Genomic DNA, 24,741 nt, shown 5'->3' with positions numbered 1-24,741 from the left:
ACTCTTTACTACAAAAATGAGTTTCACAGTTTTCCTGTTATGAAATAACGGAAAAGCTTTGGATAGACGAAAATAAACACTTAAGCTGGCGATAAAAAATAAAATTTTTTTAAAGAGCAAGTATTCACGATCAAGAACAGATGGCGAGTTGACGTCGCCAAACTGAACCTTAACGCCACCCTCCCTTACTGCTTTGCATCCCCTCTCCTTCCTTTTTACATCCCATTCACTGACAAAACACTGATATTTTATCAATATACAAGGAAATGTGAAGGTGGTGGTTTGACAACAAGCTTGAGGCCATATAGATCGTTAAGATCGGATTTGGCGTGTTATGACCTGAAGAGATCGATGATTTGCAGTATATTCCAACCACTTATTGTTTACCTTTCTCGAAGTCATAGATTCGTAAGAAAACAATTATTATTCTCTGAGCTTCATTTTTCGCGAATATACAGATCAAATGATAAAATGTAGATATCGCGAACAGCAGCTATCACAGTCTAGCTGCAAGCGTAAATTTCCGGTTTCGTTTTCAAAGACTTCGCGAGTTATGCCTCATTTCTTGGCGATCCACTGTGATTAAAACTTCGCTTCTGTGAACCAAATGATATGATTTCTTCAGTTTGTTAAGCATTCTTCCCTTACCTTCAAAATTCTTCCGTTAATTAACCACGCATCAATTGGAAACCAAGGCGAAAAAAGAAAGACTCCTGTACTGTACGTGGACCTCGATCGTGCTCTCGACACTCCCCTTGGCTTTTCACTTGTAAATTGAGAGGGGAAAAGTCCTGAAAACGAGGTTAGTGCTCCATTTGTATACAGTTATCTTGTGTCATGTGATTGGCTATTATTAGCTGATTGTTATTCTATGTAGACACTACAGTTCTAACATGAACTTCCTGTTTACTTTCCAAGAATCGACTGTACCCTGTTTTCTAATTTTTCAAGCCGCTGAAAATCCATCTGGCTTTCTTACTGCGCTCAGTTACTGAACACTATCCGTTTACTAATGTACAGCCTCATTCTTTAATTTTTCGGATCTGTAGGTAAGCTTGAAACAGGCTTTCCGTAGAGAATGTGGAGAGGAGCGGATATGAGAACGAAAAGAAACGGAAACCTGTAAATACGAAAGCAAATTTTCGGGGAAATGTTTTCGTCTGGAGCCAGGTCCGATTTCCAGGAATCAATTTTATAATACTCGATGAAAAATGCTCATTGTTTGACAACACGTTTGAGGCAAAAAAAAATTATTGAACTAATCATTACACTGAAATATTCCCTTTCAGGTTAGTATTTTTAACCTCAGAGAAACATATAAGCTAAGATTATAAAATTGGAAGATGGCAGTGAACAGCCACTGAGCACAGTTTACAAGCGTATTAGGTTCCAGTTCCGTTTTCAGAGAAACTCGTTCGATTCTAAATTATGCAGGTCACGGATCAGCACTTAATCTGTATAATCCTGAGAACTTGACGACGGTGAACTTATCCAAAAGAGATCTCTCACGACCTGGGCTTTCTGTGACAGACATTTCAGCTTTTTCACTGGTAACACGATCTGGGGGCACGATCGCGTCGCAACACACACCTGGATTATTTTTGCTAAAAATAAATTCGCTTGAGGAAAAGAAAGGAAAGGAGGGAGGGGAAAAGTCCTGAAAACGAGGTTGGTGCTCTTCATATAACAGTTATCTTGTGTCATGTGATTGGCTATTATTAGCTGATTGTTATTCTATGTAGACACAATAGTTCTAACATGAGCTTCCTGTTTACTTTCCAAGAATCGACTGTTCCCTGTTTTCTAATTTTTCTGGCCGCTGAAAATCCATTTGGCTTTCTTACTGCGCTCAGTTTCAATGTTACCATTACTGAACACTGTCCGTTTACTAGTGTACGGTCTCATTCTTTAATTTTTCGGATCTGTAGGTAAGCTTGAAACAGGCTTTCCGCAGAGAATGTGGAGAGGAGCGGATATGAGAACGAAAAAAATCGGAAACCTGTAAATACAAAGGCAAATTTTCGGGGAAATGTTTTCGTCTGGCGCCAGGTCCGATTTCCAGGAATCAATTGTCGGTGACGTTTCGATTGAGCCAATGGACTTGAAAATGTAATGTTCGTAGGACATGTTAGCAGTAGATTCTCATCTACAAGAACGACGCCCATAACAATGAAATAATGGAAAGTGATAAAAATGCCTGGTGGCAGCACTTAAGGAAGGCATGACGATAAAGGCGTCAGTGTTAAGAGCAGGCTGAATCACGGTACCCGAGCCCCCACCCCTGATATGTCTACATTTGGAGACACGAATATATGCTTCTACGGAAACCGAACCGCTCGAAACCTATACAAATCCTTTTTATAATACTCGATGAAAAATGCTCATTGTTTGACAACACGTTTGAGGCAAAAAAAAAAATTATTGAACTAATCATTACACTGAGATATTCTCTTTCAGGTTAGTATTTTTAACCTCAGAAAAACATAAAAGCTAAGATTATAAAATTGGAAGATGGCAGTGAACAGCCACTGAGCGAAATTAAAAGCGTATTAGGTTCCAGTTCCGTTTTAAGAGAAACTTGTTCGATTCTAAATTATGCAGGTCACGGATCAGCACTTAATCTGCATAATCCTGAGAACTTGACGACGGTGAACTTATCCAAATGAGATCTCACACCACGTGGGCTTTCTGTGACAGACGTTTCAGCTTTTTTACTGGTAACACGATCTGGGGGCACGATCGCGTCGAAACACACACCTGTGAAATCCAACACGATTATTTTTGCTAAAAATAAATTCGCTTGAGGAAATCTCAATAAAATTACGCCGTTTATTTTCACTGGAACACCATTTTCCTTTGGTAGACTACTCACTAGGTACAGTAACCTTCATAGTCATCCTGAGCACAATTACAAAAGATTTTGCTGATGATGCACAATCGCGAGCATTGCACTTCTGGAACATACCAAACTACACGATTATATACAAACAAAGAGTATAAAGTAACACAACAATCAGAAAAATCACTACATTTACCACAAGAGGTACGAAAGTGGAGCAACTGCTTTCCATTTTGCTGTGTTGACAATCTGTCCATTTCAGATATCATTGAATATCTCTTGCTTTTTCTTTGAGTTCGCGCACCGACCCGTTCCGAAAGCGCTCAACATCTTTTTAGTGTGGATCTACTGCGAACAACATGTGTATTTGTATGTGGAAGGATCGTACTAGACGACATTTCTTGTCTTGTAACTCAGTAACGCCTTCTAAGCAAAACAGCAACGCAATATCGACTTGCTTGAGTGTCAATAACCATCATTTAGTCACCAATAAGATGCCGCTTCAAAGCGCAAGGTAAACAAACAATACCTTGATCGTTATCACTCCAGAAATCACGCTTCGTTCGCATTTTGTCTCACAGATTCTTTCGCTTTTTCAACTTACTTCAACGCTTGTGTTATGGGTATCCCTCGATGCGATATATATAACTAGGCTCAATTCACCAAAACAAGCAAAAGCCTCCCGTTCATTGCATATTTGACTGCTACGTGCTCGCTCGCTGTTTTTAGAGAGCAAACGTGAGATTCGCGGTTTAGTTTTCTTGAAACAATGAGTACATAGACGAGAACAGTGCGAAATAATTATCATCTTTGATGCGAACGCATTACTTCTGAGAAACTGAAAACAGCGAGCGGCAAATAAAGTATAAACATAGTCACGTGGTCATCTCTGCCATCAAAACAAAGGCATTAAATTATTCCCTTTACGGTTTCAAGTTGTAAATCACTGCTTGCTAATGTTTCATCGACACATTGCCGCATTCAACATGTCGTCTAGCTAGACAACACTGTAGATTTTTAATGTCGTCCACTGATACTAGTAACTTGGTTGAATCACACAACACACTGAAGCTTCGACGCACCACATTTCGCAACGACTGAAACCAGAAAATTATCACCGCCACTCGGGAACACCAGTGTCTTACATATCAAAAATATTACCTGCGAAGTTTATGAATATTATTACGTACCCATACCATTTAAGAGAACGACAACTTAAACTTTGTCACGCTCGCGATCCCTCAACAGATTCAGGAAAGATTAAGGGGGGACTTAACCTAACTTTGAATGAAATTTGAAGTGGTTTTAAGAAAGGATAGAAGAAAGAAAATGATTTTTGGAACACTAAAAGACAGTTGATACCCACGCAAGAGCACCCCAGGTTGCTAGTGGACTAACTTGGTATCCGGTCTATCAATTATTAACTACAAATTCTTATTTCAAAACTTCACTAATTCTTCAATATTTCTTATTTCTCTTAATTTAACCAATCCTTCTAGAAAAACTATATCCTCCCAAATATACCCAAAAATCACCCCAAAATTCACAAAACACCCCACAACATAGATTTACGGGATGAACATAAAGTTTTTGGATCACTTGAAACGTGAACGAGATATTTCCATTAAAGCCATGTAAAGTGCGGTAAAATGGCGTTTACGTTAAGTCCCCCCTTAAGTGACAGGCCCAGACTCGCCCAATACGTAGACTCAAGAAGAAATCCTATTTTATAACTTGGGCTCCACCCAAGTAATAATCATCGCAGTTATATACGCAACTTAAGCAGTTGCGAAAAGAAAGCCTGAAAAAATTGTGGCTTTTAAATAGAGAGCCATGCTGTAACAGTTTTAAAGAAATGAGAATCGTTTCTACCCAGCATACTGTGAATATTAGCTAGCCCTGACCACATGTTTTCGGGGAAATGTTTTCGTATGGCGCCGATTAGATTTTCCTAGAATGTCACGCAACGTTTTCCAGGATTCAGGGGTTAGCAAGAAAATGACACACCACGAAAATTATTTCTTTTCCTTCAGCACGTCACGAAAAACAAAACAAAATGAAATAAAAGTAATAATAACAGTAAAAGCATAATGATAATAGTAGGATATGATATACAATGGGCAGACTTTCGACAAGCGGAAAATAAAGAGGCATTAAACTTATTGCTAGAGCTGACAAGAGCTTCAGGTTTCGTTTTCAAAGAAAACAGTGATGCCTCACGTACAACTTGACCTGGTTATCTTACCTCACACAGTATATTTTGCTTTTATCCCTGCCCCAACCTCATTCTTTTTGCATCTCTACGTATTATAAGGGGCCATTCGCTGTCCAGAAGTCAATGAGAACTCAACAATACGAGAATTAACTAACGACAACTACGGATATTTTTCAGGGAAAATGTTTTCCCGCGCTGCCGGATCTATTTTCCCCTATATCTACAATTGGACTTCAGAGAGTTATTTTCACGGAAAATAAAATTCTCTACTACAAAAATGGTTCACTTCATGGAGTAACGGAAATGAATGAGAAAAAGTGGCAGAACTTGCCCGAGGGAAAAAGAGGAAAACTTTGTAAAGAAAACGTTACTTTGGGCCATGAGAGAAATCATATAACCTCCCTTGCAATTAACAATTCTCGTCCTCCCACCCCGCCCCCCCCCTCCCCTCCTTCCCTTCGTTTCGCAGGCTGCCAATTACTTTAAAAACCTGTGTAGACGACTTGCTTCGAAAAATCATGGCTGGACAACAAGTTTGGGGTAAGCGAAAGGAAATGATTGAGCTAATTATAGTATTACAATGAGATGTTCCCCTTCAGCGGTTGGTAGTTTTCACCTCAGAGGAACATGATTTGCAATTCATTGCAGTAAGGATATTTTATTTATTGATTTCATTATTTTTTCCACGTAAGCTAAGATTATAAAATTGCAAGGTTGCAATCAACAGCCACCGAGGACAATTTACAAGCGTATTAGGTTCCGGTTTCGTTTTCAGAGCCTGGCTTGTGAGAGATGTCTTATGTTGTAGTCATTATGCGAATAAAACTTGTGAAATGGTTTCATCAATTCATTAAGCATTCTTCTCTTACCTTAGTCCAAGTTTTTCCCTTAATCAACCACGTGCCGATCCTAAACCGAGCAACTCAGAAAAGATTCATACGCCGCCAAATCTGAACCCCCGTCCTGCACTGAATACAGGTCATTCATCTATTTTTGGCTCATGATATGAACAACGGAAAATAAGTATCTAAATGTGATAGGCATCATGCGGCTTAACATCATGTTACTGATTGTTTTCATGCCAACTAATCGGTTTAATAGTTCATCTATTACGAGGCTCGAAGATACAACCGGACATTCAAAGTAAAATTAAAATGATTATATGTTTTAAAAACACCAACTTATATTGCCTTTATAAAGCGGTCGCACGAACTAAATCCTATATGCCGTTCACCATGATATCACTTGCAGGATGTTTAAATTGGGGGAGTTTAGTTTCTGGGATCCACTGCTGCCTAATTTATTTGATCATCGAGTCACGCCTGATTCGCCTTTAGTTAAAGTCGGTTTGTAAAAAAAAAAGAAAAAAAAAACTGATTACACGGCATTTTAGAGTTATTTAGAAATTACAGCTTTCGGCTCAGTTTAAGACTCTAATAATGTCTGATTGCGTTTTGATTTTCCATTTTCGGTCTACGCAAAGTTTGATGACCTGTACATAGTTGGTTTATAAACATAGTTTTGAGGACAGTTGAGGAAACAGAATTGTCAAATAATATTTGCAGAATGGCTTTACTGTTTTGTTTGGTTTGTTTGCGTGACCTCTTAAGGTTTCATTTCCTTTTTGTTACGTACTCGTAACTCCGGTGCAACCGGAAGTGGAATAATAGCCAATCCCACAGCAAGGGAGACAATTGTGTCATTGGTGATTGGTTGATCTTTGCGCTAGTACCCAGATTCTTCTTACACACCGGCGAACTTAAATTTAAAAGACAAAGTGGGCGAATTTAGTTGTCTTTGCTTTGTTCTAAAGATTTGGATAAAATTAGCAGTGAGTAGACGTCTTCCTGTATCAGGATAGTGGATAAAAATAGCCGGGATCCTTTTGAACGCTAGGAGACTTTGCAGAAGTTTTGAAGTTTGGAAGCGATCTTATTCTTTCGATCCTGCGCCACTGTGTCGAAATGTTCCGCTCTAATAGATCTTAGAAGATTTGTTGGGTTGAAGGAATTTTTTTAGTGTGATAAATGTTAAAAGTAGAAGGGTTTTTCTCTGTCGGTGGACGGCGAAAGTTCCGACGGCTTTGTCAATCGAGGAGGTAAGATAGCTTCAAATCTTTATGTATGGTGATGTACGCTTGCACACTTTGTTAAACTAATTGTAAGGTTTTTGTTTGTTTTTGTTTTTTGAGGAGGGAGCAATTTTCTAGAAGTAACCTTTAATCTTTAAGCAAGATAAACTTGCAGTCTAAATAACATTTTGCTTTCATTGAGTACAAAGGTTTTTGCAAACGAAGATCATGGTGCTGGAGAACGCCCTAAAACGAAAACAATTAAGAGACATTGATATGTATTTTTTTCGGGGAAATGTTTTTGTCGGCGGTCGGATTCAATGATCCTAAAATCTTACTCAACGTTCTATTAACAGTACACTCTTTACTACAAAAATGAGTTTCAAAGTTTTCCCGTCATGAAATAACGGAAAAGCTTTGGATAGAATGGTAAACACTTTAGCTGGCGATAGAGAATAAACAATTTTTTAAAGAGCAAGTATTCACGATCAAGAACAGATGGCGAGTTGAAGTCGCCAAACTGATCCTTAACGCCCGGCCCTCCCTTACTACTTTGCATCCCCTCTTCTTCCTTTTTACGTCCCATTCACTGACAAAACACTGATATTTTATCAATATACAAGGAAATGTGAAGGTGGTGGTTTGACAACAAGCTTGGGGCCATATGGATCGTTAAGATCGGATTTGGCGTGTTATGACCTGAACACCGATCGATGATTTTCAGTATATTCCAACCACTTATTGTTTACCTTTCTCAAAGTCATAGATTCGTAAGAAAACAATTATTATTCTCTGAGCTTCGTTTTTAACGAATATGAAGATGAAATGATAAAATGTAGATATCGCGAACAGCAGCTATCACAGTCTAGCTGCAAGCGTAAGTTTCCGGTTTCGTTTTCAAAAACTTCGCGAGTTATGCCTCATTTCTTGGCGATCCACTGTGATTAAAACTTCGCTTCTGTGAACCAAATGATATGATTTCTTCAGTTTGTTAAGCATTCTTCCCTTACCTTCAAATTCTTCCGTTAATTAACCACGCATCGATTGGAAACCAAGGAGAAAAGAAAAGACTCCTGTATTGTACGTGGACTTCGATCGTGCTCTCGACACTCCCCTTGGCTTTTCACTTGTAAATTGGGAGGGGAAAAGTCTTGAAAACGAGGTTGGTGCTCTTCATATAACAGTTATCTTGTGTCATGTGATTGGCTATTATTAGCTGATTGTTATTCTATGTAGACACTACAGTTCTAACATGAACTTCCTGTTTACTTTCCAAGAATCGACTGTTCCCTGTTTTCTAATTTTACTGGCCGCTGAAAATCCATCTGGCTTTCATACTGCGCTCAGTTTCAATGCTACCATGACTGAACACTGTCTGTTTACTAGTGTACGGCCTCATTCTTTAATTTTTCGGATCTGTAGGAAAGCTTAAAACAGGCTTTCCGTAGAGAATGTGGAGAGGAGTGGATATGAGAACGAAAAGAAACGGAAACCTGTAAATACGAAAGCAAATTTTCGGGGAAATGTTTTCGTCTGGAGCCAGGTCCGATTTCCAGGAATCAATTGTCGGTGACGTTTCGATTGAGCCAATGGACGTAAAAATGTAATGTTCGTAGGACATGTTAACAGTAGATTGTCATCTACAAGAATGACTCGCATATTAATGAAATGATAGAAAGTGATAAAAGTGCATGGTGGCAGCACTTAGCTAAGGCATGACGATAAAGGCGTCAGTGAAAACGCTGAATCACGGTATCCGAACCCGCACCCCTGATATGTCCAAATTTGGAAACATGAATATATGTTTCTACGGCAACTGAACAGCTCGAAACCTATACAAATCGTTTTTATAATACTCGATGAAAAATGCTCATGGTTTGACAACACGTTTGAGGCAAACAAACAAAAATTATTGAACTAATCATTACACTGAAATATTCCCTTTCAGGTTAGTATTTTTAACCTCAGAGAAACATGTTTCGCGTAAGCCAAGATAATAAAATTAATTCGGCAAGATGGCAGTGAACAGCCACTGAGCACAGTTTACAAGCGTATTAGGTTCCAGTTCCGTTTTCAAAGAAACTTGTTCGATTCTCTGTTGCAAGGAGCACGCAAGTAGAGTTCTGCTTTTGCAGGTCACGGATCAGCACTTAATCTGCATAATCCTGAGAACTTGACGACGGTGAACTTATCCAGATCAGATCTCTCACCATAAAAGAGTATCCCAGTTGCGTGAATAAGTCATTTGAATCATTGTGATCTTGAATGGTCCTGAATGCGATCACTCACTCTGTTGCACGACAATCCGCGGGGAAGAAAGCCAAAAAAAAAAAAAAGAAAAAAAAAGAAAAAACCCTAAAAGTGACCACGATATTCGAGGGGCGACTCGCCCGCACACGCTCGACTCGCCCCTCGAATGATTTTGCGTTTTTCCTTGGGGATGCTCGAGCACAAGAGAGACTGCTTGCAGTCTAGAATGTTCGTGGAATGTAAAAGCTGAACATCCGTACGCTAAGTAGTAGTCGTGCACTAAACTAATTTTCTGTTGTTTCGTCAAATTCATCATCTGCCACTCGGTTGGAAATTGCGAGGTAAATAGAAAACCAGTGTCACCTTACTTCACTATACTTACGATTTAAAAATGACATACCAGGGTAATAACATTTAGACTGCGAGAGTCTCTTTCTTCTCCTAAAGTTCTGTCACGCTCGCGCGATTTCCACCGAGCGGCGACGCCGCAAGTCGGGCGGGCCGGCCTCCTCGTTTACTAATCTAATTTGCATAATTTTACCGTCTTTTTGCGCGCGTGATCTGAGGAAAAAAGTTCGACTGCTCGCAGTCTAAATAACATTTTGCTCTCATTGAGTGCAAAGGTTTTTGCAAACGAAGATCATGGTGCTGGACAACGCCTAAAACAAAATCAATTAAGAGACATTGATACGTTTTATTTTTTTCGGGGAAATGTTTTCGTCTACGGTCGGATAAAATTTTCCTAGCATCTTACTCAACGTTCTATCAACAGTACACTCTTTACTAGAAAAACGAGTTTCACAGTTTTCCTGTCATGAAATAAGGGAATAGATTTGGATAGACGGAAACAACACTTTTAGCTGGCGATAAAGAATAAACATTTTTTAAAGAGCAAGTATTCACGATCAAGAACATATGGCGAGTTGACGTCGCCAAACTGAACCTTAACCTTACCACTTTGCATCCCCTCACCTTCCTTTTTACATCCCATTCACTGACAAAACACTGATATTTTATCAATATACAAGGAAATGTGAAGGTGGTAGTCATGGTTTGACAACAAGCTTGAGGCCATATAGATCGTTAAGATCGGATTTGGCATGTTATGACCTGAAGAGATCGATGATTTGCAGTATATTCCAACCACTTATTGTTTACCTTTCTTGAAGTCATAGATTCGTAAGAAAACAATTATTATTCTCTGAGCTTCATTTTTCACGAATATACAGATCAAATGACAAAATGTAGGTATCGCGAACAGCAGCTATCACAGTGTAGCTGCAAGCGTAAGTTTCCGGTTTCGTTTTCAAAGACTTCGCGAGTTTTGCCTCATTTCTTGGCGATCCACTGTGATTAAAACCTCGCTTCTGTGAACCATACCATATGATTTCTTCAGTTTGTTAAGCATTCTTCCCTTACCTTCAAATTCTTCCGTTAATTAACCACGCATCAATTGGAAACCAAGGAGAAAAGAAGGCTTTTCACTTGTAAATTGAGAAAGGGAAAGCCCTGAAAACGAGGTTTAAGTGCTCCATTTGTATACAGTTATCTTGTGTCATGTGATTGGCTATAATTAGCTGATTGTTATTCTATGTAGACACAATAGTGCTAACATGAGCTTCCTGTTTACTTTCCAAGAATCGACTGTTCCCTGTTTTCTAATTTTTCTGGCCGCTGAAAATCCATCTGGCTTTCTTACTGCGCGCAGTTACTGAACACTATCCGTTTACTAATGTACGGCCCCACTCTTTAATTTTTCGTATCTGTAGGTAAGCTTGAAACAGGCTTTCCGCAGAGAATGTGGAGAGGAGCGGATATGAGAACGAAAAGAAACGGAAACCTGTAAATACGAAGGCAAATTTTCGGGGAAATGTTTTCGTCTGGAGCCAGGTCCGATTTCCAGGAATCAATTGTCGGTGACGTTTCGATTGAGCCAATGGACTTGAAAATGTAATGTTCGTAGGACATGTTAGCAGTAGATTGTCATCTATAAAAATGACCCGCATAATAATGAAATGATAGAAAGTGATAAAAGTGCATGGTGGCAGCACTTAGGTGAGGGATGACGATTAAGCGTCAGTGTTAAGCCACGCTGAATCACGGTACACCACCCCCAAAGTAAAAACGATTATATGTTTTAAAAACACCAACTTATATTGTCTTCATAAAGCGGTCGCAAGAACTAAATCCTATATGCCGTTTACCATGATATCCCTTGCAGGATGTTTAAATTGGGGGAGTTTATTTACTGGGATCCACTGCTGCCTAATTTATTTGATCATCGAGTCACGCCTGATTTGCCTTTAGTTAAAGTCTGATTTGTAAAAACAAAAACAAACAAGAAAAAAAAAAACAAAAACAAAACAATTACAGGGCATTTTAGAGTTCTTTGGAAATTACAGCTTTTTACTATTTAAGACTCTAATGTCTGACTGCGTTTTGATTTTCCATTTTCGGTCTACGCAAAGTTTGATGACCTGTACCTAGTTGGTTTATAAATTTTGTTTTGAGGACAGTAAAGGAAATAGAATTGTCAAGTAATATTTGCAGAATGGCTTTACTGTTTTGTTTGGTTTGTTTGTGTGACCTCTTAAGGTTTCATTTCCGTTTTGTACCACTTTTTTTTTTTGGCAAATTCATCATCTGCTCACTTCACTGTACTTATGATATAAATCAAAGTCTCCTGTGAGCCAACTCGTGAAGTGGTTATCGTAAAGCGGTACTCGTATCAAACTAGGCTACAAGGATTAGTGGATGTCATGCCGCATTGCGGGAATGCATTATATAAAAAACTAGACGCATAACTGCGTGTACTCGGGCTTCTCTTATGGAAATGAACTGGTTGGCATGAATAAATATATGTCACGTTAGTGTCCCCATTTCATTCCTAACAACACAGACAAAACCGTTAAAGAAACGGTTTTCTTTCGATGTTTTTGTGCCTTTTTTGGTGGTCAAGCTTTTGGCGATTATTATCGACAGTAGATGTATTTTACATACAAGATGGACGTAATTTGAACCATCAGCTTGAAAATAATAGGGAAATCGAGCTGAGAGAACTGGTTTGTGTTGCATGTCACTTCGATAAAGGATTCACTCGGAAGAGTTCGCTCGTAAAGGTCTCTCGTAAAGTTCATGGACCGACCCGTTCCAAAATAGACACTCGTCATGTTTAGTGTGGGTCTACCATGGATTTAGCGTATATTCACGCTTGCAATCCCTGAGATTCCACCGAAGACAAATGGCTTCGCTTCACTTGATCAATCGTGGAAACACTCGAGCTCGGTCCTCCAGCTCTGTAAACAGAGCATGTGCTCCGCTGACCTTTTTAAACCTTGCGCACGCGCAGAAGACGTAAGAGGAAGATTTGCGACAGGAGAATAAACTCGTGCCCATTTTAAACCTTGGGATTTTCTTTGGAAGGCCGAGTACTTAAACAATTAAATAACACACGCACTCTGATTCCTTCCGATACGCGAAGCAACGCAAAGGCTGACGGGTGCGTTCTTTTGGTGGTTTTGCGTCGTTTCCAATCGACAAAAAAGCGTCCAGTTTTTCTACCAAGAACCTCCGCTTTTAACTCGTGAATGCACGATGCGCAATGAACGAGCTATCGTGATATGGGCTGAATTTCACTCGCTCGATCAGATGTAAACTTTAAATCAATTTAATCGGAATTTAATCAAAATCATAAATTATTCATGAGTCTGCGTATAGTGCATGTATTCACCATCAGCCGCCGTTACGGGACAAAAAACAAGGACGTAAAATCAACTCAACGAATAACGTATTCTTAGAAGAAAAAAGCTAGTATGTGTGTGTCTGCTAACTCCTTCCATTGACTGAAACTAAGGGGCAACTTTCCTTTCAGGACAGAAAAGCTCGACTTCCAAAAATTCGACTTCGATTTACCTCCCTCGTAGACGCTCTTTTGGGTCTTCTCGTTGGGGAGGGAAGATTGCGTGACGAGCCAAAAGAACATCTACGGGATAGGCTGGCCTTCGATAGTCGGAGTTGCTCGTTTCAGCAAACATCAAACGCAAACATGAAAACCTTAAAGAAGTTTACCGTAAAATCCGAGGAAACGACGTCACTGAAAGAATGGGAAATTCCACAGTGCAATACATCTCCCTTCGGTGTCAAACGTAATCGATAAGATCAGGACGTAAACACTGAATTTACATACATACATTTCATTTCTCTGGCACCAATGTAAAAAAGAAAACGTTGAATTAGCTTTAAAAATTCAAGACGATTCCGTGGGTGAAAGGCTAAGGGTAAAGTAGGAAACTAAAGCTTAAGCTTCGAAATAAATCTCATTCGGGGTCCAGTGTGAGCGATAAGATCTATTCACCAGAATAAATGTCAGCACTGAGAGTTTGCTAATGCACAGCGACGATCAACGCTTGACGTATTTCTAGATTTACGTTCACTTGGATAAAGCCAAAATAGCGGCTTCAACAAGATTGAAAGTATAGACATCACCGCTACCCACCTCGACTAGCTTTAGCTATTTGCGGGTAGGTATATAACCAGCTTGTAACTGTCTGTTTTAATAAAGTTTTGTTGTTGAAAGCTTCTTCCGATGTTATAAAACGCTGACGGAAACCGTAGTTTGACCGTAGAAAGGAATATTACCATACTGAAAACAGTAAGATTTAGGTCACATGCTAGGCAACCAATTGTTCACATGTAAAAAACACGACGCGAGGAAAAAAATTAGGGAGTTTCTTGGAAGATAAACTGGACGCTTTTTTGTTTGTCGATTGGCAAGCCCGTAAAACCACCAAAAGAACGTACATGTCCACCTTTGCGTTGATTTGCGTATCGAAAGGAATAAGAATGCGTGTACATGTGTATTTAATTATTTTGCGCTGTAAGCAAAAAACATTATGTACACTATTAGTTTCCATTGGAAAGTGAAGTGCTGCGAGTAAAGTGCATGTAGAAGAAGAGTGGTTAGTCCTAGCTCGTTGATTGCATGTACTTGAGATGGTGAACAGTTTAGTGGCTTGATGTAGTTTCTGTAGTTTGCTTATGAACTTGGCTAATAGTGAAAATTTTCACGCCGTGAAATTGACAGGATGAATATTTCTCCCGTCATGCCAATCGATTGGAATATAATCAATTATAAACCAAACAAATTGTGAGGACTATTCAGTTTTTTGGGAACAGCAGGGGCGGATCCAGGATTTCAACAGGGGGGGTGGATGGCAGACCATATTTATTGAGGGGTGGTAGAGAAAATGCCCTGACTAAAAAAATAAACAAGAAGCTCAAATTCAACTCGACAACAGAGAACATTATAAACCTCTCCAAACTCCCATGACGGTGGAAACATCACAAAGAGTTCACGAGCTTGTCGCACAATTGCATCAAAGTAACTTCATTGATGACATGACAAAGAAATGCTTTTTCTCAAACGCGAGGTCCGCCAAGAATACCAATATTTTACACCCTTACTAAGATCGACAAACCAAATCCGGTCGGAGGACCGATAATTTCGGGCTGTGAAGGCCCCACAGAAAGATTATCATCTTTTGTGGACAAATTACTTCAGACCATCGCACAAAAACAGAAATCGTATCTAAAAGATACAACGGATTTCGTAAACTTCGTAGAAAAGACAAAGGTCTCTCAAGATACTATCTTAGTATCAATGGATGTAACAAGCTTGTATACAAATATACCACAGGAGGAGGGTATTACAACAGTATGCACAGCATACGAGGCATTCCACAACAATAAACCTCCTATACCGTCACACTACCTCAAAGAAATGCTTAAACTTATCCTTCAGGAAAATTCATTCCAATTTGTTGGAAAAAATTACCTTCACACCCATGGAACTGCAATGGGTACAAAAATGGCTGTTGCATTTGCAAACATCTTTATGGCCGATATTGAAACAAAAATGATAAGTCAAAACAAAACAAAACCAATAGAATGGAAACGTTTTATTGATGACATTTTCTCACTGTGGGATAGTGACGAAAAGGAAATTAACCTGTTCATTGAACAAGCTAACAAATTCCATCCTACTATTAAATTTACGGCCGCAATTTCAGAGAACGAGACTAGCTTTCTCGACACAATAATTTTTAAAGGAGAACGTTTCAGAAATGAATCGATCCTTGACATCCGTACACATTACAAGCCTACTGAAACCTTTCAGTATACACATTTTACCTCGAGCCATCCCTTGGGTGTTAAAAGAGGTTTTATTAAAGGCGAAGCACTCAGACTACTGAGAACAAATTCTTCAGAAACAACGTTCGAAAAAAGTATCTGCAAATTTAAATCGCGCCTCATAGCGCGCGGATACCCCCACAAGATGATACAGACAACGTTATCAGAAGTCAACTTCGCCGGAAGACAGTCGGCTCTACAGCAAAAGAAAAAAACTCGTAAACAAATCTTGCCTTTTGTTACAACGTACCACCCATCGGTGCGTAACCTTAAAAATATATTGATGCAAAATTGGAAGTTAATACAAAATCAGCCTTTGCTGAGAAACATATTCAAAAATCCGCCAATTATATCCTACAAGAGAGGACAATCTCTTAAGGACATGCTTGTTAGGGCAAAAATATAAAGGCAGCGTTCATAAAAATGTACACCACATAACGCAGTGAGCCGTGCAGGCCTGTCATTTCTATTATTATCACTGATGAGCCAATCAGAATCTTACTTCGCCTCACTAGGCGTTGTCAAATGGCTTCCTTGCGAACTTTTGCGCGAAAAGTGGCGGCAGACGACGAAACGTGGCGTAACAACAACCAGACATGAGCGAGAGCTAATTTTTCTTTCTTTCTTTCTTTCTTTTCTATTTCAAATAAAGTGACATTTCGAATTTTTTTTTACTGAAAAATGGGGGGTGGATATCCACCCTATCCACCCCCCCTGTATCCGCCCCTGAACAGCGGGAATATAAGTTAAATTTCACTGTAAAACTGCTAGGAGTGTAACAAAATCTACCATTTTCAAATCCCCTTCGGCCTCGCGTGAAATTTTTATGAAATAAAAATCCCGCAAGCGCTTGTAAATTTTCATTAATTACTTCTTCCAAAAACAGTAATATTCATTTTGAGTACAGAAATAGTGATGTGCAAGGAGTGAAATTTCGTGACCAAACATTAATGAAAGCCTTTTGTTTGTTTTTGACCGCGCACAAAAGTAAATCCACGGCGAATCACACTTCTGGGTTATAATTTTGCACAAATGGATTTATCCTCCATGAGTCGGGTGACTACTTTCTATTTACGAAGACGCCATTGGAAATGATAGAAACATTGGAAACTGCATGTGTGCAATTTGTATTAATGCGCGGAGTTTTTCGCCTGTGACTGCAGGGCTGTTTGTACTATCCTCTCGAATTCTCGATCTCTCACGATCTCCCACGAGCTCTCACGGTCGATGCTTGTGTTTGGCACACAAGTTAATATTCTTGCTGACGATAAAGATATTAAGTTTTACATCCAGGGTTTTTTGTAAGCTTTCACTGATATTTAACAATTATTCCATGAGCGCGCGTCGGATATGAGATGGTAAAGTTGGCTATAACTTATCTCATATCCAACAAGCGCGAATGGAATAATTGTTTTATTAAATTCTCCACGTTTGGATATTGCTGTTGAAGTTTACTGAATTTTTATATTTTAAGAAAAAATTTCCTTCAAATTAAAACGACCGGGTGTTGAGGCAACCTCCGACGCGCGTGAAACGTAATGATCACATGACACGCGCAGCTCTTTGCAAACGGAGTTGAATGAGAAATCGAAAGCGAAGAAAATCGCACACAGTCGGATATCTAAAATTCAAGAAACGTTTAAATGTACGAATTATAACCTTTCTGAGACTAGCATTCAAGTGCTTTAGAAGTTCCAGCTCATTGAGAAGCGTAATGCTTGTGTACATTTGAGCAAATGTTCTGCTGTGTGGTGCCGAGCGAAGGAAGAGATCAGGACAAGGACGGCTTTTTTCATGCTGAACTGAATTCCTCGCGGACGATTCAAAACACTTCAGGCAAGTCCAAGTGTACGAGGTACAACCTCACTGAGACAAGCATTCAGTGCAAGTTTTTAAACTGCAAGCTTATTTGAGAAGCGTAAGAGCTGTGCACATTTGTGCAAACGTTTTGCTGAGTAGTGCCGAGCGACGGAAACGAACGTTATGGCCGCCGCTCGTACGGATTTCATAGATGAACTTTTCCTGAAGTCTTCGTAAATGCGTAAAAACATAAAAGCACGCATAAAGCTCATCCTAAGAAATTTCTTCGATTGGCTTTAACCTCTTACCGCCAGGATTTGCAAGCCATCCTGAAATTTTTAAAGGTAACCGGTTGTTATTGTTGTTGTTCTGTGATCTAAAAATCGCAAAATCTTGCAATTTTGAAGATTTTAAAGGAAACTTCAGAGATACGTACCATTACTAGTAAATAGTGTCATACCGAACTTTGTGGCTTTTATTGTTGTTATATTGAGATGGCATTGTTTGGTATTTCTTTCTTTTTTTTTCTACATATTTCCGAAGAAACTCTCGCTTCCCGCCGAAAAAAAAAATTAGCTTAGTGACAGCTGGGGTATTCGTTTTCCATATCAGGTCCAACTACGGTATATGAGCTGATAACCGAGATTTAGTGAACCAATCAGAACGCTAGAAATGCAATATCCGAGGCTGAGAATTTAATAATCACTGATATTTCACGACGTGAGCCTATTCCACGGTGTGAAATCAACCATGACTTTTTCAAGGAGTGAAAATGTAAGATACTCCACTGTTAAAAACTTCAGAAGGGTCACATATACATGTACATAGGCTGGCCTAACTGCGGAGCTTGTAAATACTGTGTTTATTGCGACAAAATAGCGGAAGATACTGATGTTTGTGGTTACCGTGTGCGAGAATTTGAAAGGATTTAGGTAGTGATGTGTCTCTATAAAGGGCTGCGCTGGGTTTGTACCGTAAACTGGTAAATTCACTTTGAACTTCTTTTAGCATTGCTATACAAACCCATTCCCGAATAAAAAGTCTCAAGTAGACAACGCCACTTTTCCACATTTTTCACAAAAGCTCTCAATAATTGCAGCATTATATCATTTTAATAAACACAACAAAGTAAATCTGCATAAAACATTGAATGTGTTTTCCGTAGATTTCCAGGAATTGCTTCAAATATCCTGAGAAACGTATCGCCGCAATTCATCGGAATTTATCTTCACTTGATTCTCAAAAACCTGGCTTTTTAAATGAAACAGGAATTCTCCGCTATATAAGTGTTCTTTAGCGTATTTTAAGGCCTCAATTCGAGGGTCGTGAAATCGAGGCAAATTCGGTGATACCGCACACATATTTATATCCGAGAAATCTCAAATGCTTCTGGCTCAGGAAACCCAGGCTATTCACGTACGCAGCTTGAAATAGTCTGCTGCGAAGCCACCATAATGCATTTACGAGTTGGCTTACAGGAGCCTTTGATTAACTTTAGAGCGGTTTTCAATGAAGTGTCGTAAAACCAAAACTTTGACCGAATCTCGGTAGCCGCATAAACGGCGCAATGAACCAATTAGAATTCGAAACAGTTACATGCAACTGGGGCCTAGCAAGGGAAAACACGTGCAAGAAAGAGACGAATGGTTTTGGTTTTGCTTCTCATTGGTTAATAATAATGATAATAATAATAATAAAAATAATAATAATAACAATAATAATAATAATAATAATGATAATAATAATAATAATAATAATAATAATAATAATATTAATAACAGACATAATTTATTACTTATATTGCGCAGAAAACATATAAATGATCTATTGCGCATGGCATCTCAATAAAAATGTATTATCTACTTACAAATTTCAACATGTAAGAATGTGGCGCGAGTCTTTTAATCAATCGGCAAAGAGCGTACTACAGCAAAACCAAACAAAAGACGGCTCTAACCTGGGCACCAGTGGATAACAGCAAGCGCAGAATACCGCATTGCAACGAACTGTGGAGAGGGAGAGATATGTGATGGATTTGAAGCGGCAGTGGCGGTACGTGACCTAGGGGCATTGCGAAGAAGAAGCTGATTCAGGAACGATTTAAGTAAGGCAGCGGTGGCCGATTTACTTTATCAAATCATTAATACTTGAGATGACCAAATATTTGACTTGAAACTTAAAGTAAACAAAACATGTTTAGACTGAAGCTTTTCCCGCCAATCGAAATAAAAAAAAGATGTAGGTCACGAGCATGGGACAAGGACATAACAGAAAAATCTTGAAAAACAGTAGGCTGGATTTCCGTACAAACGGCAAAGATTCTCTCGCGAAAGTAAAGTTTTAAGAACTACAGTCGACTTTCGATAACTCGAACCTTCAAGGGGAGTTGAAAAGATTCGAGTTATCGGGAGTTCGAGTTATTTAGGGTAAAATTATATAGAAAATGACCTGAAAGGAAAGGAAAATTGGCTCGAGCTAGCGCGAGGTTCGGGTTAGCGAGGGTTCGAGTTATCGGGAGTCGACTGTATAATCAAAACAGAAATGGGAAGAACAGTTCTAGGCAGAAATAAAGAAAATACTTTCACTATTAAAGTTTCTTTAATAACCCTTAAAAGCCCCGGCAGTACAAAGGAATTAAACCGACTAAACCCATAGCACGTTTGTAGTGAATGTTACAAACTTGAGGGCCGATTATCTAACAGTATTTCTACATGTCTGTGCAAGTTCTTCCAGAATTAAGTCAAAAATTAAAACAACTTAGAAATGGGACTGAGGCGAGTTCTACTCCAAAACGTTAAAAAATGTTTTATCATTTCAGCAAGTAACATAACCAGTTGCGCAGGAGAGTTGATTATGGTCTCGCTTTGCAAAACCTCAAGGCTTTAGTTTCCCTTAAGATTGTTTAAGGACCTCGTCTTGCATGGCTGGGATGAGACCTTTACGGAAAGCAATGGACAGCAGCTCCTCAGCAGTCTTGGTTTCAGGATACTGGCGAATGGCCCACTTAAGGTACAAGGCGAACTCATCCCAATCCACCGTTCCATCTTCATCCATGTCGATGGCTTTCAAGGCGAGCTTTGTCTCGTCGCATCTGTAGCAGCCAAAGTAGGGACCCAAGAAACCATTGTAGAAAGCATCAAACTCAAGCTTGCCATTTCTTCTGTGATCTTCTCTCAGATCCCACTCATCCCACATTGCACGAATCTCAGCAATCAGCTCCTGGGCGTGGACCTTCTTTGGCTCTTCTTGGGCGATGACGTCGCTCATGTTTTCAGTGAGCTTCCCACCTGACCGATCAAAAAGTATTGCAAGACCAACTGCACTCATGTACTCTTCTTTTCGGTTCTTGTGCAGATCCTGCAGCATCACTTCCAACATTTTTTGGCCTCTTTCTACTGTAAACTGGGGATCTTCACCAAACAGGTTCTTCAGCCTGGTTGCTATCATCTGAGGGGATGCCAGGGTGGTCATTCTCATGATAGGCTTTTCACCAAAGAACGCGGCCATGCTAAACTCTTTCTTGCTCGGAGTGAAGTTTGGCATTCCGAAGACCATGTCCAGAGCTCGTTCGCCGTAAACAACCTGCCTGTCATAGGCCTCGGTACCAGTAGTGATTCTGGTGATCTCTTGTGGTACTTCCCGTAATGCTGCACAGTTGTACTGTTGAAGCACCTTCTTGTTCCCCATGCGGACCAGGTTCATCAGTGTGACGCTGGAACAGGAATGGCCCATAGAGGCTCCGTCTATAATCAGGCTGGCCCAGATTCCGTTAGCACCGTTGACAAGACATTCTAACTGGGTGCTGTCTGCCATTCCCCACTGCTCATGAACGTGGACAAGGAGGTGGCCTTCCTTGAACCCGCATTCGTCCATCTCTCTGCGAACAGCTTTTGTCCATGCACCAAGCTCCTCAGGAAGGTACTTGCCAGATTCTTCGAACACCAAACCAAAAGGGCGCTCATCCGGTGGCAGAGAGGACAAGTACTTTACCACCTTGAAGATGCGCTTAGGCTTCTTTATCATGCCATCTGGAAGGTCACGTAGGTTGATGAATATCTTGGCATCTTTGGCGAGATTTTCACGGCACCACGTCATTCTTTCAGAGAGGAGCTTGTTAATTGCTTTGGTTTTGAACTTAGTGTAGTCGATTCCTGACCAAACCAGATCTGCTTCGATGATGGCGTTCTTTATGCCGAGATCTTTCATTTTGAGTAAGCCAATTGGAACGGTTTTCGTGTCTGGAACCCTGTCTTTGTCGACAGACTCCAAGAACTCGGAGAAGGCATAAAGGTTGGTGAAATCCTCACCTTTCATTTTCAGTTGACGAATGAAGGTGTCACCCAGGCGAGTCATGTGGGAGAAAGAAGCGACGATGATGTGCTTGTAGCCAACCTTTTTTACCTAGATAAAAAGAAAAAATTGAAAAGGTTTTAACTTCCAGAGCGGTTTGGGATTATGCTTTTTTTCAACAACTTCGAAACATGATTTTGGAATATTGATACGAATCTCGGCGGGTTAGTGATTCGGGACTAGGTCGGTTACTGCATCGTTTTTTGTTTCTATTTAAGAAGGAACTTTACTCCACACTGTATCTCTCTACATAGGTGTGAAAAATTGATGATGATAACAACATGATAAGGTGTTAATGGATAATAATTTTACTCAGCGAGTATTAGTCATAGGCTTCGTTGACTCAGGCTTATAAAAACCCGTGTTTAGATTCGGTAGTATTGGTTCCCTTCGCACAATGTCCCAGCCTATTATACTGAAGGGCCGTTTGCCTGATTATGCTTGACATTGACATCAATTTTAAAGCATAATTTTGGGTTGAAAAGGCATAATCTTGGAATTGCGTAATCTTTTACACTGTTTTGTTTGAACGGCTTGAAGTATTGGTCCTTCTTTGTTATTTCGTACATTTTTCCAGCAGCGATTTGTACCACAGATTATACACTTACACATACACTTATCCTTCGCCGACAGCTCGTGATATTATGAATTTGCATACCTCAGTGACCGACTATCGCGTAACGCGCAATCTGATTGGCTACACGGGTGCCGTCTACCGATCGATAGACGGCAGTTTGTCAGAGCGCGCGCGATTTAGCATGCATCATTGCACAAATATATCAAAATTTATGAAATATAAAGATTTTTTTGCTTCATAGATCGATCACTGAGGTATACTAAAACAATTAGACGGCTCGCTCTCGGTTTCTATCGCCTTTGATAGTTGGCTCGCGGCTTCGCCCCTCGCCAACTATCAGCCGATAGAAACCTCGAGCTCGCCGTCTAATTGTTAAATATTACGAGAGGCATTGATCCCAGATATCCCTTGAAACCATGGAATTACAGATGCTAATCCTCAAATTAAGCTCCATGCGTTGTTGGTAATGGCAAAAATTTGTTTAACTCGTGATATCAACCTAGCAACACGAAAGGACCAAAAACGCAAACAGCAAGTAACAGAACATAAATAGAGTCACACATTTAAACTGAAAATGTAACACAAAACGTCTACCGCCTCTACCTGTTCATAGATTTTCCACTTGTTCTCAATGGTGTGGCCTCGCAGCTGACCCACAGTGCTCTCACGGAGGGAATTGTCCAACACGAACAGCTCCATTTGCTTGAGAACTTTTCGGTCTTCTTTCACCTCATTTATCTCACGATTCATACGCTCAATTTTACTGAGCAATTCTTGTTTCGCCGACATGATTAAGTTGTCCGAGTTTCTAAAGGTAAAAAAGAGTTGATTACAATTCAGAAATGTTGTACTAATATTTCTACGCGCTATTAGTCTTCAAGAAGTACAACCACGTCTTCAGTTCCTTTGGTTATTTATTGTTCACACATGCAGTAAAACTTACTTTGACAAGATCAAGATGTAAAGACCAAGAACAGATTAATCTCATCACTTTTATATCGTCCAAGCGGGATTTGGCGGGAACTGTCAATCAGCTGTCAAAATCTCATCAATCATAAATTTAGGCTAACGTAATGCCTTGCGCAGTAGTTCTTAAGCGAAAGTACGCTTGCGCACTAAAACAATTTACATATTTTCCTTTGGGTAACTTCCAGTGACCGAAATGACTTTCTTCTTCAATTTTCAATGTCATCGCCAAACGATCTGGACAAAACAAAGCGAGGAGATCAATATAAAAATTACAAGGAACATTTTCATCTTTTACAAATGAACATTCTTGGCTAAATATAAGAGAAATCAAACATTAAATGAAATTGCATTACAACACTTTACAACAGAAACTTAAAATAGAACACAACCTCCTTGTCCGAATTTTGTTCCGCCTTTTTCCATAAATTAATTTGCCACGCGCTTACAACCTTGTATAGCTTTAATTAAAAAGTACAGTACGTGTTGGTACAACAGATCTGGTACAATAGATATTTCCATAGTAAATACTTAAAGATTAAAAGTCATTAAGGGTAAAATTCAAGTGGTACAAATTCAACCCAAAACACGGCAGAATTACACCAAAAACTACCAAAAACGAATAAGCAAGTTATTTTGTTGCTAGTTATCGTTATCAAATAGCCCATTTTACAGTTGTGTGCTTAGTGACCTACTCTTTGAATTGACCTCGTGGCTCAGTACTTTTCATATCTATACACAAACTAGTTAGCATAAGAATGACGGGATTTTCATTCATGTCGCAACATTTCTCTGTTAGATCGGCTAAACGTGAGCTCTGTGATAAATTGCTGTGATAAGTCCCACGCAACCGAGGATGAAAACTACACAATTGTGTTGGATGAATCTGGCCACGGATGTGGCAGGTTTACTAGGCTAGGCTAAAACTGACAGCACCGCGATGTAAACGGTTAAACTTAATTAACAAACGTGGGGCGAAAAACAACGCCACAAGCTACAACAGACAATAAAAGTAGACAATAAAATAAAAATAAAAAGACAATAAAAATAGACCATACAAACACTGACCGAAATACACAGAACGCACGTTTTGCGAACTAAATGACGACTGTGACGAACGCAGCCCTTGTCTGGACGGCCTCACAGAACGTCCAAAAACAAAATATAGCTACATGGAGAATAATAGAAAAAAATTACAGCTCTGAGGAGCCGCAGCCCATGTCTGAACGGCCTCAATGAGCGTCCGGAAAGAAATCATGAAAGGAACAAAAAATAAATTAAATTAAGAAAATCATTAAAGCAGTGGCTGGTCATCGTCACACCTAAGTTTAACACTGTCAGGGTGAAATTGCAAAGAGTGGAAAAGTGCCGATGCCGACCAAATGGCAGCCCAATTGTCTGACCCACTCGACTGGAACTATGTTTAAGTCACCTTTTGTACTATCAACAAGCTATGAAAGATAAAATTACGTAATTGTTTGACA

General features: G+C 39.6%; 3 protein-coding genes and 1 long non-coding RNA gene across 7 annotated transcripts in view; 2 read left to right on the top strand and 2 right to left on the bottom strand.

Moving 5' to 3' along the window:
* The window catches only part of LOC146455567 (uncharacterized), a 31,481-nt gene extending 20,639 nt beyond the window's left edge, over positions 1–10,842 (bottom strand). The window contains exon 1 of one of the 4 annotated variants that reach the window (XM_085094105.1): positions 10,795–10,842. The gene's annotated coding sequence lies outside the window, so the exon portion shown is untranslated. Of the gene's footprint in view, positions 1–648; positions 798–5,923; positions 6,035–8,135; positions 8,282–10,794 lie in introns of those variants that run through there. The other 3 variants (XM_085094099.1, XM_085094104.1, XM_085094101.1) reach the window with 3 other exon arrangements.
* The window catches only part of LOC146455564 (uncharacterized), a 186,923-nt gene that overhangs the window by 155,214 nt on the left and 6,968 nt on the right, over positions 1–24,741 (top strand). The window lies entirely within an intron of this gene.
* On the top strand, positions 15,020–15,970 carry LOC146455566 (uncharacterized). Its single transcript, XM_085094061.1, has one exon. The coding sequence runs from the start codon at positions 15,035–15,037 to the stop codon at positions 15,968–15,970; it is 936 nt and encodes a 311-aa protein (XP_084950187.1). The 5' UTR covers positions 15,020–15,034.
* On the bottom strand, positions 19,944–23,095 carry LOC146455565 (uncharacterized). Its single transcript, XM_085094009.1, has 2 exons — positions 22,895–23,095; positions 19,944–21,765 (listed from the first exon to the last, which is right to left on the bottom strand). The coding sequence occupies exons 1-2, from the start codon at positions 23,078–23,080 to the stop codon at positions 20,257–20,259; spliced, it is 1,695 nt and encodes a 564-aa protein (XP_084950135.1). The 5' UTR covers positions 23,081–23,095; the 3' UTR covers positions 19,944–20,256.

The sequence above is a fragment of the Pavona decussata genome, unplaced genomic scaffold (genome assembly GCF_977016875.1).
Source record: "Pavona decussata unplaced genomic scaffold, jaPavDecu1.1 SCAFFOLD_272, whole genome shotgun sequence".
Lineage (NCBI taxonomy): Eukaryota > Metazoa > Cnidaria > Anthozoa > Scleractinia > Agariciidae > Pavona > Pavona decussata.
The sequence above is the reverse complement of the archived record's forward strand: the minus strand, read 5'-3'. Positions and strand labels throughout refer to the sequence as shown.

What these genes read in the sequence shown, in the direction of transcription:
- LOC146455566 (XM_085094061.1), top strand. Translation starts at nt 15,035, where the DNA reads ATGGATGTAACAAGCTTGTATACAAATATACCACAGGAGGAGGGTATT.
- LOC146455565 (XM_085094009.1), bottom strand. Translation starts at nt 23,080, where the DNA reads ATGTCGGCGAAACAAGAATTGCTCAGTAAAATTGAGCGTATGAATCGT. An exon ending in AGTGGAAAATCTATGAACAG is followed by an intron (nt 21,766 to 22,894) that starts GTAGAGGCGGTA and finishes CTTTTTATCTAG; the next exon opens with GTAAAAAAGGTTGGCTACAA.